This window comes from Pinus tabuliformis, chromosome 6, assembly GCF_031772625.1.
Source record: "Pinus tabuliformis cultivar Carrire ecotype Pingquan chromosome 6, CPIR1, whole genome shotgun sequence".
Classification (NCBI taxonomy): domain Eukaryota; kingdom Viridiplantae; phylum Streptophyta; class Pinopsida; order Pinales; family Pinaceae; genus Pinus; species Pinus tabuliformis.
In genome coordinates this window covers 870365812-870383609 of record NC_142292.1, presented here as the reverse complement: position 1 = coordinate 870383609, position 17798 = coordinate 870365812, and the positions used below count along the sequence as shown (strand labels likewise).

Genomic DNA, 17798 nt, shown 5'->3' with positions numbered 1-17798 from the left:
TGTTTCCACTTTTCCGGAAGAACAAAAAAATGGATACTCTTTCCTCCCACACTTCCTTTGACCTTTTCCAACGCCCTGTTTCACAACGGAGTTGATGAGAATTAGTCCTTAACTGAGGAATAAGAATTTTGGCTCTCTAAGAGATATTGGCCTTTATGTATGCTTTTGGTTGATGACTATGAGTGGAATTAAACACTTCAATATAGTACATTTTCTTTTTTCCTAGCTCCTTATCCCAAGTATGCTAGTGGAACTTTTCCATAACAAAAGCTTTTATCTCTTTGTTGTTTATGGGACACGCGTTTAAGCAAATAGCCCATTTACTAAGCCATTTGTTATTTTGCTGCATCCAAGTTTTTTTGCTCTTGCATAATCTATCATTAAAGACAACCTTAAGCCATCTACCCTCTTCCATTTGCTCAATTTTTTTTTAAATACCTTATGATTCGCACCATAGCAATTGCTTCAATAGGAGCAGTCCTTGTTTCATTTAACAAGATAACATAAGGAACTGCGCTTTTAATCTTAAATTTGTTTGTAATCAAATGCTTCTGAATTTTCTCAACTTGTCTCCACTGCATGTCGGATGTACTGCTGGTCCATAGTTCACAACCATAGAGAATCACCAGAATCACTAAAAGCCCAAAAAGAGTTTGAGTGGTTTTCCAGTCCCATAACTCTGCCTCTCTACACCTATTTTGAAAAGCATAAAATGCTTTCCAACCACCCAAAGTTATTTTCTTTCTACAACCATTCCAACTTAGATTTTTGTTGAAGTCAATTCCAAAGTATTTGTAATCCGCAACTTCTTCCAGAATGTTGCCTTCAAAGTAGAACTTATGCTGGTTATGTTTCTTTTCTTAGAGAAAACCACTACTTTCATTTTGTTGATATTAACTTGCATCTCCACACTTCTACAAAAATGCTCAAGGGATAGTAAGTGTTCTTGCAAACCAAGAGTCGATTTTGCAATCAGAATAAGGTCATCTACATACAAAAGAAGTCTTATAACAAACTTGCCCAAATAGATACCATCACCCCCTCGTGAATTTAACCACTCCTCAAACTTGCCCAAATAGATACCATCACCCCCTCGTGAATTTAACCACTCCTCAAACTTGTCGATATATAAACCAAAAAGGATAGGAGACAATGGGCAACCTTGCTTGAACCCGATATCACTTCTAAAACTTTCAGAAATGCCTACTGAAGTTCTAATTTTAACTTTCACCTCTTCATACAACCTATGCACAACTCTCAAATATTTAGAAACCCCAAGTTCCTCAATTATGTGTAAAAACTTATCCCTAAAAACCGAGTCAAACGCTTTTATAAAAAAATATTTTTTCAAATTTTATTTTAAAAACTATCCAAAACAAATGTGGAGTGATTATTGCACAAAACAAAACACATATTTTTATTAAAACTAAAAACAAAGCACATGTTAAAATCACAAACTTAAGTGATTATTGTATTATAGAAAAATAGAGCACATGTTTTTATTAAAAGGAAAAACAGAGCTTGTTTTTTGGACCGTAATGATTTAATAACTAAACCAGAGTCGGAACATACGGACAGAGTGAATATAAAAAACATAGCAAATGTTTGTTTTTTTGGACCGTCATGATTTTATAACTAACCAAGAGTCGAAAAGTCTCAGACAATATGGACAGACAGTGTGAAAATTTCTTGAGCTTAATCCATACCAACTAAACAAGCGCATATTAAAATCACAATCCCAAGGAAGTTGAAGTTAAGGTCACAATAGTCACGATACAAAGACATATTTCCACTTTGCACATTGAAGAAGGCATGGAATTAAGCACCACGCTGGTTCATTCCCTTCTCACCGAGGAACCTAAGAACTATTTCAACGACGCTTAATGACTCTACAGGCTATAAATGTCTTAAGACTGCCTCTGTCCTCCAATCTAATTATCTTAGGCAAAGTATAGTGGGCAGCCAAAATCTGGATTCTTCTACACCAAAATGAAGAAGGCCTGGGATTTACAACGAATCCGCTATGCCGCAAGGGGAATCGAACTCGAGCCCTCGCGCGCTCCTACCAAGCACACGACGGCATCCTACGCTGCCTCTTGTTGCGGCCATTTGTCGTCGCCTGAAGTAGAGCCGCACTTTGATCGCTGTACGATTTCTCATATCCTCTCAAATTTTGTTGTTTTGGTTTCCATATTGAAACTAGGGTTCAATTATTCGCAAGTGATCTTTAAAGCATAATTAAATTCGTCGTAGCCCTAAGAAGGCTGTAATTTAAATCTCTTGAAATGGCTGATTCGGACTTCTTAATTGCACTTCAGCCTATTCTTCTCGGTCACCTTTGTGATTTTTATTTTGCAGACCGAATCCTATCGGTGTTTTTGATGCTCTTTGTTAATATTAATATCCTCGAAACTTCCGACATTGGGACATTTCTCTATCCAACTCGATAAAGTTTGTTTTGGAAATTAATTTTGAACGGCATGTTTGTGTCCAGAATATGGTTACGTTTGGTTTTCAGTTATCACTTAAAATTCCAAGCATAGTAGCAAGATGCGGTCCTAATGGTCTTTGTTGCACGACAGTTCGGCAATATAGTACGTACGAATATTGTATAGTCAATGTACTTTTTAATGAATATGAGGTCCAGTTTTGTTTCTTCGGCATAGAAAATCTTAAAATGAAATGATATTTTAATGTCCATGAGATAAAAAATTAAAAATAGTCTATGGGACCATTAGTTTCCTGCTTTTCGGTTTTTGCAATTCAATTCTTTTCTTATTCAAATTGATAATGAACTGGTCTAACTTTCCAACAATTTCCTCGCTGAAAATACAATGCCAAGAAACCGATGCTAACATATTTTCATAACTTTCTCTAATGTCTTCGAATGCATCACATTCTAAAATGAAATATTTTTCCGATTCCACTGCCCCAGACGTGCAAAATGTACACACCCGTTCTTACCATGCTTCTTTAGGCCTTTTGCCACTGCCCTGTTTCACACTGAAGTTGATGTGAGTTGGTTCTTAATTGAGCAATAAGAACCTTTGCCCTTCACGGAATGCTAGCTCCAATGAACGCTTTTTGTTGTAGATCACACGTAAGGTTGAATTCCTTAATGTAGTACTTCTTCTTTCTGCCAAACTCTTTTCCCCATACCCATTTACAAAACTTCTCTATAACAAAATACTTTAGCTCCTTGCTATTTGTGGGGCAAACATTGAGGTGGATATTCCATTTTTGCATCCATGTGTAGTTTTCTCTCATCCATGTATTCTTTCTTTCACTCATGCCTTCATTGAAGATAACATTAGGCCATCTACCTACTTCCATTTGCTCAATTTTTTTTAGATATCTTATGAGCCACACCATAGCAATTGCTTCGATGGGAGTTGCTCCTGTTTCACTCAACATTATCTCATAAGGTACCAAACTTTTTATTTTTAACTTGCTCATGATCAAGCATTTTTGGATTTTCTCAATTTGTTTCCATTTTGAGACGGGGGTGCTGCTAGCCCACAATTCACACCCATATAGCATCACTGGACAAACTAGGAGTCCAAAAAGCACTTTAATCGTTTTCCAATCCCATAACTCTTCCTCTCTACATCTGTTTTGAAGAGCATATAATGCTTTCCACCCTCTTAATTTTTTTTTCTTTCTGTAGTCCTCCCAATTAAGTTTGTTGTTGAAATCAATCCCGAGGTACTTGTATTATTTCTTCTTCAAGAATGTTGCCTTCAAAGAAGAACGTATGCTGGCTCTGCTTCCTTTTATTAGAAGCAATCATTATTTTGGTCTTGCTAGTATTGACTTGCATCCCCACTACTCCACAAAAATGCTCATACATACAGTAAATGCATCCGTGTGCATTCCAAAACTATCCCAAAAGAAAGTGTTAATTTTAGATAACAATGTTATGTTCTATGCTTACGAGCAATTTACTTCAATTTTCTTATTAGCCCAATATCATTTTCCAGATTAGCAATCACATTGACATGACAGTAAATGCAGATAGAACATAAATAAAACAGTAGAAGACAAGCCAAGACAAGAGGACACAAGATATGGCGTCAGCCAGGGACAAACCCCAATGTGGGGAAACCCTTTGATCAATTCTTCTTATTATTTTTCAAAAGTTCAGCAGAGAGAGAGTACAATATGCAATATTCACTTGCCCAATCAAAGTGAAATCTGTCCAAACAAACAACAACCACAAAAAGCCCTAACTAGAAAGTCAACAGGGCAAAATTTGACCTCCAAAACAACTCGATCAAACCCAGTCAACTCGGCCTCCAACAGTGATCCGAATCAGCCCAAAACAGTCTCGAAAAAACTCAGTGAAACTTGGTCAACACTGCAATCAAACCCTTCTACAGTCAGCACTGGTTAAACAATACAGATTGCCTCGATTTCTGTGCCCAGAAATGCGGCCTGCCCAAACAGAAATTATCCCACCCAAACAGAAATTAACCCACCAAAATCGCAGTCAAACAAGGTCAATGCTGCTGGTTCAAACTTCCCTGAAATTCTGTCAACACTGAAATAGAAAATCTGTCTTCTTCTTCGCACGTGTGGAGAGAGAGAGGAGCCCAGAAATCCGTACCCAATCAGATGAGGAGAGAGAGATGTATGAGAAGATGAGTGATGTCCAAATGAGGCAAAGGCACCTTCTATTTATATGCAAACGTTGAGGATGAATAGACATGATTGTTGGGCTTCTGAGCCTACATTAGTTTGTTGACCGACCTTGACAATTTGTCCATAAACAAAATAAATTCATAATTCCATTTGTACATGTCAGAATGAGATGATCTTTAGATCAATCCTACACCTCTCAGAGAGAGGAATCCAATAAAAATATCAGTTGCATCATATGAGCTGTCCAAGGTGGAGTTTGGTCCTATTTGCCAAATTTAACACTCCCTCTCAACTAGGAATAACTCCGCCTTCCAAACCATCTGACAATCTATAGATTGCACCATCCATGTCATCCCTACTTTGCTCTGCTGAACCATGAAGAAATAATGAAGAAGAAATGATCGAGAACGTATCATACCATTCTCCACTACCCGAAGTCAGTTTCCAATAATTGAGAATGTATCATACTACTCTCCACTGACCCAAAGTCAATCTCCATTGATCCCAGATCAATGTCAGACATTCTAGCATAGGGAGTATGGTAGTACACGATGCGTCCATTGGCAGTACTATGGTCCCTATCCTCATTTCCCTACTCATTGGTCAGATGAGAGGTATTTCCCATGAGTCCTAGACTGCATGGGTAGGATGTACCTGCAGGAGAAGGTGAACCACTCATCCTATTCATATCTCAATGTGGGGTATCACAGGGGAAGGTGAACTACTCACCCTGTACATCGTGCACCACTAGGGGAAGGTGAACCACTCAACCTATGGTCGCTCATTGTTCCAAGAAGTACCCTAAGCCCCCTGGAGCTCCCAGAGATCAATATCCATCTCATACGGGACCCTCATAAGAGGGTCTCTCCACTAATCCAAGTCGTTCACGGAAGGTTAAGAATTTGACCTTCCCCAGGGGCTTCGTAAGAATATCTGTGACCCGATCATTAGTCCCAATATGACGGAGCCTTATTGCTCCTCATTGTACCATATCCTGGATAAATTGGTACTTGATATCAATATGCTTGGAGCAGTCATGAAACATGGGATTCTTAGAAAGACGAATCCCACTTTGGTTGTCGCAATAGATCACGGTGGTATCCAACACATGTCCAAACAACTCACTAAAGAGCTTCCTCAATAAAACAACTTCACATGAGACTATATTAGCAACAATGTATTCAGCCTCAGCGATGCTCAAAGCACCAACTTCTGCTTCCTACTCATACAGGATATCGACGCAGAACCTAGAGAGAAGCGACATTCAGATGTGCTTTTACGATCCACCACACTGCTAGCCCAGTCAACATCAGAATAACCATGGAGCTTTACATTTCCAGCAGTGTATCTCAGTCCATAGGTGATTGTGCCCCGGAGATATCTCAAGAGATTCTTGGCAGCAATCCAGTGTATGTGATGAGGCTCGACCATAAACTGACTCAATGTGTTCACTACAAAACATATGTTCGTACGGGAGTTCACCAAGAACATCAAGCCCCCCACAAGTTGACGATACTCAAAAGGATTTCCCAAATCGGGCCCAACAACACTTCCACATAACTTCTTGAAGTTAAGTTCCATCAGAGTAGTCACGGACTTGCAGTCCACCATCCCAAATCTTTCAAGTAGCTTCATAATGTATTTTCCTTGAGAAAGGAAAATCTCACCTGGCTTTTGCCAGACCTCCAACCCTAGGAAGTAATGCATCAATCCTAGGTCCTTCATCTCGAATTCGGAAGCCAACTCCCTCTTACATTGATGAATAAGAGGGTCTGCACCTGTCAGAAAGAGATCATCCACATAAAGTACCAAGATGAGAGGTCTATCATTCTCAACCTTAAAATAAAGGTTCAGATCAGCTTCACTTCTCGTAAATCCCAGCTTCATCAGATAGCTGTCAATCCTCTCATACCAAGCTCGGGGAGCTTGCTTCAACCCATAGAGGGCTTTCTTCAACCTGCATACATGTGTCTGATGATCTTGATCTTCTAACCCCTTGGGTTGTTCTACATAGACTTCCTCCTTAATTGAACCATGTAAGAAGGCTGTCTTGACATCCATCCTTGCGAGGCTGCAAGGGCTATAATTGAACGAATGGTGGTATATCAGGCAATAGGTGCAAATATCTTATCGTAGTCCACACCTTCCTTTTGAGAGAAGCCTCTAGCAACAAATCTAGCCTTGGAACTCTTGCACTGTAGCTCTCTCTGCTGCCCCATCTGTCTTCGTCTCTACCCACCCACCCAGTCCTGCTACTCCTTGTCGGGGCTCCCATAGCAAGGTCGAATCCAAGAGGCTGGGTACCTCAAGGATCTTGCCTCTCATCGTCTGTAGTCCGCCTGACTACAGCTCGATGTCTTCCCACTTCCGCTTAAGTGGCGCGTGTGCACTCATGGCATAATCATCGTCTGTCAAAAATTCCTTCTCTGCTCGTGCTGGCGCTGCCTTAGTCTCGGAAGACTCTCCCTTACTTTCCTTCTTTGGACACTGGGTCGCATAATGACCCAGCTCCCCACAGTGGAAACACTTGATCTTGGAGAGATCTTTCTTCTTTCGCTTCTCCTGCTTTCCTTCAGATGCTAGGGCCACATCCTCTTCCTCCTGCTTGACCTTGATCCCTTTGCTGCTGCTACTTGTCTTCGACTGCCGTCTGATCTCTTCCTGGCGAAGAGCTGCCCACATCTCGTCCCAAGGTGGGAGAGTCCCTTTGCCTAGGATACTCTGGACAAATACTTCCCAATCTTCTGAGACAACATTCAGGGCTGTCCTCACCATAAGCTCCTGATCCGGTGTTGCTCCTATAGCAGTCAACTGGTTTCGGATCTCATTCAGTCCTCCGAGGAAGGTGTCAATCGATTGACCCTTCTCCATCTGATATGACCTCATTTGATTCTCGAGCAGCGTTCTTCTTTGCACAGAAGTATGCTGGTACAACTTCTTGATAGCCTCCCACATCTCAAATGCCGTTTCCTTCTCGGTTATATGTGGTACCACATGATCCTTGACCCTGTTAAGGATAATGCACTTGGCCCTCGCCATCGCCTCCTCGTACCTGTCATTATCACTGTGGTCGACTGGGACAACTATTACCTTCAAGGTGAAGTTCTTGACACGATTCCTGTCAAGCACTAATAAGATTCTGGCCTTCCAGACTGCGAAGTTCGATGCTCCATCCAGTCTCTCCTGGTCTCTTACCCCGTGTAGTGCCATGATGCTCTACTTCCCTCCTGGAAGTTCTTTGTTCGACTCCTCTGAGTCTCTACTTCCCGGCTGGAAGTTCTCTTCTGGACTCCCTCTGAGTTCTGATTTCCCTCCTGGAAATCCTTCTGCCGCTTGTCGAGTTGCCCCCTACTCTGATCGTCTTGTGCAACTGCACTGCTGATCTAGGATCCTCGGCTAGAAACCCTCGGTAACAACTCCTCTGGCCCTGCTCTATCAGGTACTGTTCTGACTATAGTACCTTATCAGCTCCACTCTGCAATATTCGTGTAGCCTTCTAGACCCCAACAATTGCCTCTCTGTGAATTGCGTCAGCCCCTCTTTGCCTCACGCTAGTCCTGCGTCACCCCAGATGGGTCTGCGTCAGCCCTGCTACATTAGCCCTCTGGACCTCTGCGTCAACAACGCTGGCCTTTCTGAGGCTCTGTGTAGCTCTCGGATTCCTCTGCGTGGCCCTGGCTGGCTCTACGTCACACTCCTTGGCTTCTGCGCTACTAGAAACAACTTCTATCACCTTGGGACAACTGTTCTCTGCTGCTATTGCTCCACTCGGCTGATGTCTTTTAGTCCTCTTGTGATCTGCAACCACGCTCTGATACCATGTTGAAGTTTCTAAGTTTACTTAGTTAGAAACCTTCCATGCACTCTATTGTAACTTATATTGTGTTTAAGCTTAATTTATCAGTTTTATCACAAAACAAAACAAAAAAATCAAAAGAAATGAAAAATTAAATCATTGTTTAAAGGCTGGGCGGGTTCAATAGGCGATGAAGCCGATAGCATATGTTGCGGGGTTCAATCCCAATAAAGTTCTCTTACCCTGCAAAATCTTAAATAATAATAAAGTTTTCGTTTGATGGCATTTCGAAATAATAAAGAGAAACAAGTGATAAAGAGCGGCAGTTATATGAAATCACCCCTGGCCGGACCCGAAAGACTATATATCGCGTTTATTACTTCCGCGGGTCCGCAAAGCAATGGATATTGGTTCCGCTGATTGCGATTTGCGATAGGCGGATCCGAAAACATATATGTTGCATTTTATAAGCTCGGCAGGTCCGCGATATCGCATAATGCTTTATGCATATGCGTTGGGTTCTGTTGATTGCGATATGCAATGGCTGGACCTGAAACATATATATATATATATATATATATATATATATATATATATATATATATATATATATATATATAATGTTGTAAAGTTCCGGCGGGTCCGCTGTATAGTAAAGTCCCTCATATACATGCATATGGGTTCCGTCGATCGCGATTTGCGATGACGGACTTGAAAAGATATATATTGTGTTTATAATGCCAGCGGGTCCGCAATAACACAAAGCGCTTATTATATATACATGTGGTCCCGCCGATTGCGATCTGCGATAAGGGTCGGACCCGAATATATATATATATATATATATATAATGTGTTTAATAACTCTGGTGGGTCCACAAAGCCTTATATGCATATATGTTGGTTCCTTTGCCGATTGCGATGAGCGAAGGAGATTCCGGACCCGACATTTTATATATTATGTTTAATACTTCGGCACATCCGTCATATCGCAAGTTGTAAAAGACTGGGTTAATACACCACTGAAAAGCGCTGATTGCGATTTGCAAAGGGAAGTTAATGTAACACTAAACAGGCGGATCCGATGGAGTTATTAAACTGGGTTAATTCTTTTTCAGTTCCGCTTTTGCGTGTTTGCGTTAATTTTGTTGTGTAAAGGGAAAAATCAGTATTAGAGCCGAATCCAAAGAGGAATGCAATTGTTGATATTTCCTTTGTATTTTGGCCAATCAAAACGCCCGATACATACGTAAGTCCATTTATGCACGGCTAACACAGTTTATCACGACTAAAATGGATTAATCATTATTTAAGCATATACAGAAGAACTCAGCGGCCGATTAACAGAGTAAGCCAGCAGTTATCCTCATCTTCTAGTTCAGTTATCTCTTGTTATTTGATGTTCTTGGAGGTGTCTTTTACCCTCTGTAAAATTCTATAACAGTTTTTACTTCATATAGTTAGAGAAGCAGTTAAATAATTTGGGCAGTTTCAGAAATCAACAACTGTTCCACAATGTATAAAAAGATGAAAATTTACAAAGAAGAGGTTCGAATTTTGGAGAACCCGAAGACAAGGCCATTGTATTCATGATATAATTGTTGATTAATGAAGAATTAGAAGTTTCCATGCATTTGTTGGGTATGATTTTGTGACTTCTTTGTTATGTGCCATCTTATGTTTTCTTCCTTCAAGTATGGTAATGAAGCTGCAGGTCTTTATTTGCTTAGGTAGATAAAGTTAAAGTTCCTTAAAAGAGCGCTCCTGTACTTGAAATTTTCACCTTTCTTTCTAAGTTATAGATAGTAGTTTCTGTGCAAGGCAACATATTATCTTTAACTTCTCCAAGAGTCATAGATAGTAGGTTCTGTGTTAAACAACATATTGTCCATGATTCAATTCTCACCTTCATAATTCTTCTAAGTTACAGATAGTAGTTTCTGCGTAAGGCAGCATACTATTTTTAACTTCTTTAAGTTTTCTTCATTTATCATTCATATTCAGCTAATCAAATGGCATTCTGATATTTCCTTGTCACCTAAGTATTGAGAGTAAAAACCAAGTCTCCAGGTCCTTCATTCGAGAACACAACATATATCTAAGTGACAAATAAGTGACAGTAAATAATATTTATTAATGTCTTAAGCACAATTTCTCTATAGCCAGGAAATTGGTTTCTTAAGGTACAACACACTCTATTTGATTTATTCCTACCTACTTGTTATTTTTTCATTAACAAGTTATTTACAATGTAAATACTGAAAATAAACACCAGTGCATGCTCAACATATTACAGATCAACAACTAAAAGAAACAAGAACAAACACACTATATGACACTATTGTTTTTGGAATAATGTCCCCGGAAAAACCCAATGTGGGAAAACCGGTGCAGCTATCTGAGGGTTTTCTTATTAAGCAATATAAGAGTACAATCTGGGTGCCGAAACTGGCCTACCCAACAGAAAATTTCCTTGGCAGTAATACCTCTTAGTTTTTGACAAATCTACTGGCTAAAACCCAGATAATCCTTCCGGCAGCTACTCAGCACCAATCTGTGTCTCAAACCCCAATGTTTGCCCAATCTGGACTGCGTTAGCCTCTCCTAGCCCAGCGCTGGCCCTGTGTCAACCTATCTTGGCTTGCATTAGCCCCAGGAGGCCCTGCGTCAGCTCTCTGAGCCTCTGCGTCAGCTACGCTGGCCCCTCTGGTGTTCTGCACAACACTTAGCTGCCTCTGCATGAGCACTGGCTGCTCCTGCATCTCTCTCTCTCTGGCTGATTTGCTGCTCTCCGGGACTATCTCTGCCTCTCTGTCTCTCTGTACTCAATGCCCCTCAGCTGCTCTCCCGATCACTAATTCTATCTCTTTTAGCAAACACCACTCTAGAGAATAGAATGACTGATCACTCTGGTGTCTTATCCAAGTGACCCTCAAGCCTCCTCTTATACTTTTCCTGTTGACATCTCAACGGCCGAGATTAAGTCCCTCATCAACGATTAAGATTAGATCTGGCTTGATCTATGTCTTTTGGACCACTCTAACACAGATTCATATTAATACACATTAATATTTTATTTTCCCTAAGTTTAGACTTAGGGACTCCATTAAAAATATTAATTATTTTAATATCTCTTGATCTGTTTAGAATCTGCCCAAACCCTTTCTGGGTATTGGAAATCTCATGTGCCCCAACCTCTCCACCAATTTTCGTGCTTAGAGCACATCTGATGTTACCCCAAATCAACAGACAATGGATTTGTCCTTGGGTATAGAACCACATCCCATACATCATTCTTCATAATCAACTCATACTCTTCGTTTATAACATCCTTCCAAACTTGGTGCTTCACAGCTTCTTCGAATGTGCAAGGTTCAGATTGAACAATGGTGCTCATGGCAGTTAAGTACCTTTGGTACCTATGCGACTTCTTACTTTCACAAAATGTCCCCCTTGGTGCAACATGTCTCTCGGCATCTTCGAGAGTTTCCCTAAGCCACGAGGGTCTCCTTTTCGAGGAGGAGGGCTCATGAGGAGGTGGATCAATGGGATCCAATGGTCCTTCAGCATTGGGCATCGACTCATCTTGCGGTTCTCCCTGTTTTCCCGAATCTGCTTCTTTTCCCTTCCTTGGAATAGGAAAGTTACTAATCTTCCCAAGAGCAGCATCCTCATCGAAGGTGACATCATGACTTATCTCCACTTCTCTTTGACCAGACACATAGATTCTATATGCCTTAGAAGTTTCACTGTAGCCCACAAATGTTCCTTTGTTCCCAGAAGCATCCAATTTGCTTCTCTTTTCTTTCAACATATGAAAATATACGGGACTGCCAAAAATTCTAAAGTGAGAAACATCAAGTTTCTTACTGGGGAAAACTTCTTCGGGACTTTTGGAGTCCAACGCTTGATGAGGGCATCTATTTTGAACATACACGGCAGTGTTGGCAGCTTCAGCCCATAAGAACTTCAGAAGGCTTTGATCATGAAGCATGGCACGAGTGGCTTCTATGATAGAACGATTCTTCCTTTCAGCAACACCATTTTCCTCGGGAGTATATGCGGTAGTAGTCTCCCTATTAATGCCAGCTTCTCTACAATAGTTCTTGAACTCTTTTGATTCATATTCGGTTCCATTATCGGAACTCAATATTTTGATCTTCTTCCTTGTTTGATTTTCGACCAAAGCTTTGAAAGAACGGAACCATGAGAATACTTCGTCCTTCTTCTTCAAGAAATATATCCAAGTTTTATGAGAGAAAGCATCCACAAAGATAGCATAATATAAATATCCTCCCAAAGAGTTCATGGGCATCCTACTAGATAGATTAGAATGAACCAATTGCATTATGTCGGTAGTCTTGCTATTGCTGGAGGGGAATGGTCCCCTTGTATGCTTTCCTTCGGCACACCCCCGACAAACATCTTCATGTTCTACTTTAAATTCGAGCATACCTGTCACCGTCTTCCTTACATCGGGTAGAGCCTTATAATGTAGATGAGCAAACCTTTGGTGCCATAATTCAAATTGAAGTGATGTGTCGCAAGACATAGCTCCCAATGGACTTCCTCCAACTTGATATAGGCTATCAACCCTGAATCCAAGTGTAAATGCATCTTTGAAATTTTTATTCCACACATGTACCTTTCCATCGATGAATGGCACTTTGAATCCTTTGTCCTCCATCACCGAGATAGATACCAGGTTCTTCTTTAGATCGGGTACATATAGTACTTCTTGTAGATGGATGGTATTACCTTGATTCAATTGAAAAGTAACATTCCCGACTCCCTTCACGGGATAGGTGGCATTGTCTCCAAGGATAATTTCCAAATTTGTATCCTTTCAATCAGATTTGAAAGAGCTTCCTTATACCCAGTGAAGTGCCTTGAGGCACCACTATCAATCAACCAATTTCCCAAAGTATCCAGAGGAGAGGCAGTAGAGAGGGCATATATAAGATAAAATTCTTTTTGCGTGTTATCAACAACATTAGATTCATTATACCTGGTGTTTCTTGATCTCTTGGGAGGGCGACCATTTCCATGTTGAGTAGCGGAAGCATTCCTTTTTCCTCTGTTGTTGAACTTGGCATTCCTTTGATTGTTGTTGCCCCTGAAATTGTTGTTGTTGTCATCATCATGAGGTGTATCCCTTCTATTAGGACACTCTCTAGAATAGTGGCCAAACTTGTTGCAAATGAAGCATCTTCCCTTTCTTCCATTCTTGAAACCCGGTCTTCCTTGACATTGCTTCTTTGAACCTGCATTGTTCTTCGTTTTAGCATGAGCGGAGAATGCAGTAGGATCATTCCTATTTGAAGACATATCTAGTTCCATAATCCTTGTTTCTTCTTGAGAACATCTAGTTAGCAATTCTTCAAAACCTGGAATCTTGTCGTTGTTGAGAATAGTATTGTTGAACACATGCCATTCATGAGGGAGTCCTTCAAGGGCAATGAGAGTGAGCTCCCTATCAGCAATAGCTTCTCCCGTCGAAAGATCATTTTTTATCTTGGTAATCCTCATGAAGTAGGATTGAATATCTTCACCTCTTCCCTTCTTTATGTCCTTCAATTTGTTCTTGAGAAAGAGAACTTGGTTTGCATTGCTAGCTTTGAACATGCCAACCAACCTATCATATATCTCCTTTGATGTGTTCAAATCGGAGACGTAAGCAACTAAATGCTTATGAATAGAATCCCTGATGATCTTCTTTGCTTTGACTTCACCCTTCTTGTACTTTGTCTTAGCAGCAACCGGTGCATTTGAAGGAGGTTCAGTAATCTTTCCCTGCACATAGTCCATAACATCTTGCTCTTCTAAAGTCAAATCAAGAGACATCTTCCATGCATGATAATCAGACTTATCATGAAGCTTGTCATCAGATTTGAAGTAGGATGTGGAGGCCATTGACTCTTGTCCTTGTCCAACAAATCTCAGTGATTGCTCTTCTCACTCTTGCTTGGGCTTTGTCTTCACCTCAGCTCTGATACCATGTTAATTTTAGATAACAATGGTATGTTCTATGCTTAAGAGCAATTTACTTCAATTTTCTTATTAGCCCAATATCAATTTCCAGATTAGCAATCACATTAACATGACAGTAAATGCAGATAGAACATAAATAAAACAGTAGAAGACAAGCCAAGACAAGAGGACACAAGATATGGCACCAACCAGGGACAAACCCCAATGTGGGGAAACCCTTTGATCAATTCTTCTTATTATTCTTCAAAAGTTCAGTAGAGAGAGAGTACAATATGCAATATTCACTTGCCCAATCAAAGTGAAATCTGTCCAAACAAACAACAGCCACAAAAAGCCCTAACTAGAAAGTCAACGCTGGTCAACAGGGCAGAATTTGACCTCCAAAACAGCTTGGTCAAACCCAGTCAACTCGACCTCCAACAGTCATCCAAATCAGCCCAAAACAGTCCCGAAAAAACTCAGTCAAACTTGGTCAACACTGCAATCAAACCCTTCTACAGTCAATGCTGGTCAAACAGTACGGATTGCCTCGATTTCTGTGCCCAGAAATGCGGCCTGCCCAAATAGAAATTATCCCACCAAAATTGCAGTCAAACAAGGTCAACGCTGTTGGTCAAACGCTGGTCAAACTTCCCTGAAATTCGGTCAACGCTGAAATAGAAAATCTTTCTTCTTCTTCGCACGTGTGGAGAGAGAGAGGAGCCCAAAAATCCGTACCCAATCAAATGAGGAGAGAGAGATGTATGAGAAGATGAGTGATGTCCAAATGAGGCAAAGGCACCTTCTATTTATATGCAAACGTTGAGGATGAATAGACATCACTGTTGGGCTTCTGAGCCTACATTAGTTCGCTGGCCGACCTTGACAATTTGTCCATAAACAAAATAAATTCATAATTCCATTTGTACATGTTAGAATGAGATGATCTTTAGATCAATCCTACACCTCTCGAAGAGAGGAATCCAATAAAAATATCAGCTGCATCATATGAGCTGTCCAAGCTGGAGTTTGGCCCTCATTGCCAAATTTAATAGAATGGACCAGTAGCAAAAAACCGGGCTTGATCATCTAGCCTTGAGATCATAATACTAAAATTAAGACATCAAAAATATGAGATCATGTCTATATCATAGTTTTAAAAACCGGCCTAGCTAACCGGTTACCAGTCTATCGGCCGGTTAGCAGGCCCACCGGTTGGAATTGGTGAAAAAACCCGGTTTAATAGGCTGTGTGGCGGAAAATTTGACCTAACCGGTCCTAAATCGGTCCTAACTGGTCCTAAACCAGCTGGTTACCTGCCATGCCCACCGAGGACCCACAGTGCGGCTTTTCCAAGGTAGTTTAGGGATTTTAGAGGGAAATTAAGGGTGCTTTCCCTCCAAAAACACCCTTTCCAAGCTTTTAAGGAACAAAAACGGTTAAATGATCTTGTTTTCGTGCAATACAACCTTCGACTGAGGAGGAACCAAATGATCTAGATCCCATTGTGTTGGATGATATTGATCCAACATCAGAATGGGTGGAGGAGATTGAAGATCCTGTGTTGGAGGCTGATTTTGATATCGACATGGCTTTAGCGGGGGATGAAGCAGATTTTGTGGCGGCATCAGAACCAAGATCAGTAGTGGCATCAAGGAAAGGAAAAGAACCAATGGAAGGCACTAGTCGTGCAGGTCGACAAACTCGTGCTTCCATTAGGTCCACTTCTATTGTTATTGGTGGCATTGCTACTGAGGTTGCAGATCAGGCTGAGGCATCCTCAGACTCTGAACCAGATGATGTCTATGCAGCGCTTGATGAAGATCTTGTGGCTAGTAGTGGTGATGAACTTGATGATTGATCATGTGTACACTGTAGACTTGTAGTAGGCCAATGGCCTCATAGCTTGCAACATTGTTTTTGGACTTTATAGGCCATTTAGAGCCTCATTGCTTATGTATTTTGCTATTTTGTCGATGATATGTATTGCACTCGGTGCCATTTCGATATATTCACCTTTACATGGTATATAAATGAGCAAACTTTGCATATTTTGTCTCTATTGGCTTGGAATCATGGTTTTAAATCTTAAAAATAGGTTTGTTTCATTAAAAATTAACTATTTAATGTAATTTTCTAAAACCGGTTTGTTTAGACCAAACTAGTCTCGGTTAGACTTGTTCCGGTTGGTAAACTGGTTCATTAGGTGGACCGGTCCGGTCACCGGTTGCGGTTTTAAAAACATTGGTCTATATACATATCAAAATATATCAGCCTATACTATGAAGTCTGCTGTCACTAATACAGAATAAAAAGTATATAAGAACCGCTGCGGTCATATGAAATGCTCATCAGAAAGCCGGTGGGTATAGTCACTGAGTAGTAATAGTATAGACTATTAACAGCGAACATCTCGATAACATCCCGATTTTATCTTAAAATCATGATTTTTTGGCCTAGCTGATGTTTTCAGATTTTTAAAGATATTTTTATGGTATCTTAATTTTGCTGATGTTTGCCGATTTTTTACCGATATTTTCCCGATTTTCCTGATTTTTTGGTTTTTCGAACCCTTGCCGATTTTATCCCGATGCCGATGTTCACAACATTTGGTATAGACACATGAAAAACTCAAAAAACTATGAGCTGTTATCCTTCGATGCAAGACTGATGCTGGTGCCCTCCTTAGATAGTAAGTCGGCTTCAAATTTCTTTTCCTGTAAATGTGGCAGCAAAATATGAAATCAAATTCTTGTTTTAGTTGATAGATCTCTTCCAGAACTGGTAGCAGTGTGTGATAGTGACATCTTCGAGAGGCATTAAACCAATTTATGACATTCATAGAATCCCCAAAAACTTGAAGAAAGTGGCAGTTTTTTCCAGAGCCCAGCATAGTAATAATTTGAGGGAGAGAAGCTCTGCATAATTGTTTGATCCTCTACCCAATCCAATCTTTGATTTTAAGTAATGCTGATCATTAAAGAAAAGGAAAAGACCACCCCCACAGATACCATCTTTATTGGATGCTCCATCAAAATAGGACCAAGGAATCTGTCGGTTGATCACCTCTTCAGTAATAGTGCAAGGAACATGGTGAGAATTTTTAGTTGCTAATAGAGCATAAATAGCACCGATTTGGGCTGATATAAGATCCGGTACAGATGCAGTATCTTTGAAAGTGGCTTTATTCCTAGCCAGCCACACCCCCAGCATATGAGGGGCGGAATATTTCAAGGTCCAGTTATAAACCCCTTTTTTTTCAAACAAATCCTAAATAAATGTATAAATGTACAGTTAATACTCAAATTATCGAGAAATGTTTTTCCAATTTTAATTTAAATAAATTAATGCACATCTATGAGGCTGAACTTTCTCTAATATTTGGATTTTTA

General features: G+C 40.4%; 1 protein-coding gene across 3 annotated transcripts in view; it reads left to right on the top strand.

The window, feature by feature from the left end:
• The first annotated feature begins 1679 nt into the window (after nt 1-1679).
• Nucleotides 1680-17798, top strand: part of LOC149261654 (P-loop containing nucleoside triphosphate hydrolases superfamily protein) — a 407150-nt gene continuing 391031 nt past the window's right edge. For 2 of the 3 annotated variants that reach the window (XM_089422575.1, XM_089422571.1), the window contains exon 1: nt 1680-2146. In XM_089422575.1, the coding sequence (XP_089278701.1) occupies nt 1990-2146 (157 nt within the window). In that variant the 5' untranslated portion in view covers nt 1680-1989. The remainder of the gene's footprint in view (nt 2147-17798) is intronic. The other variant, XM_089422565.1, reaches the window with a different exon arrangement.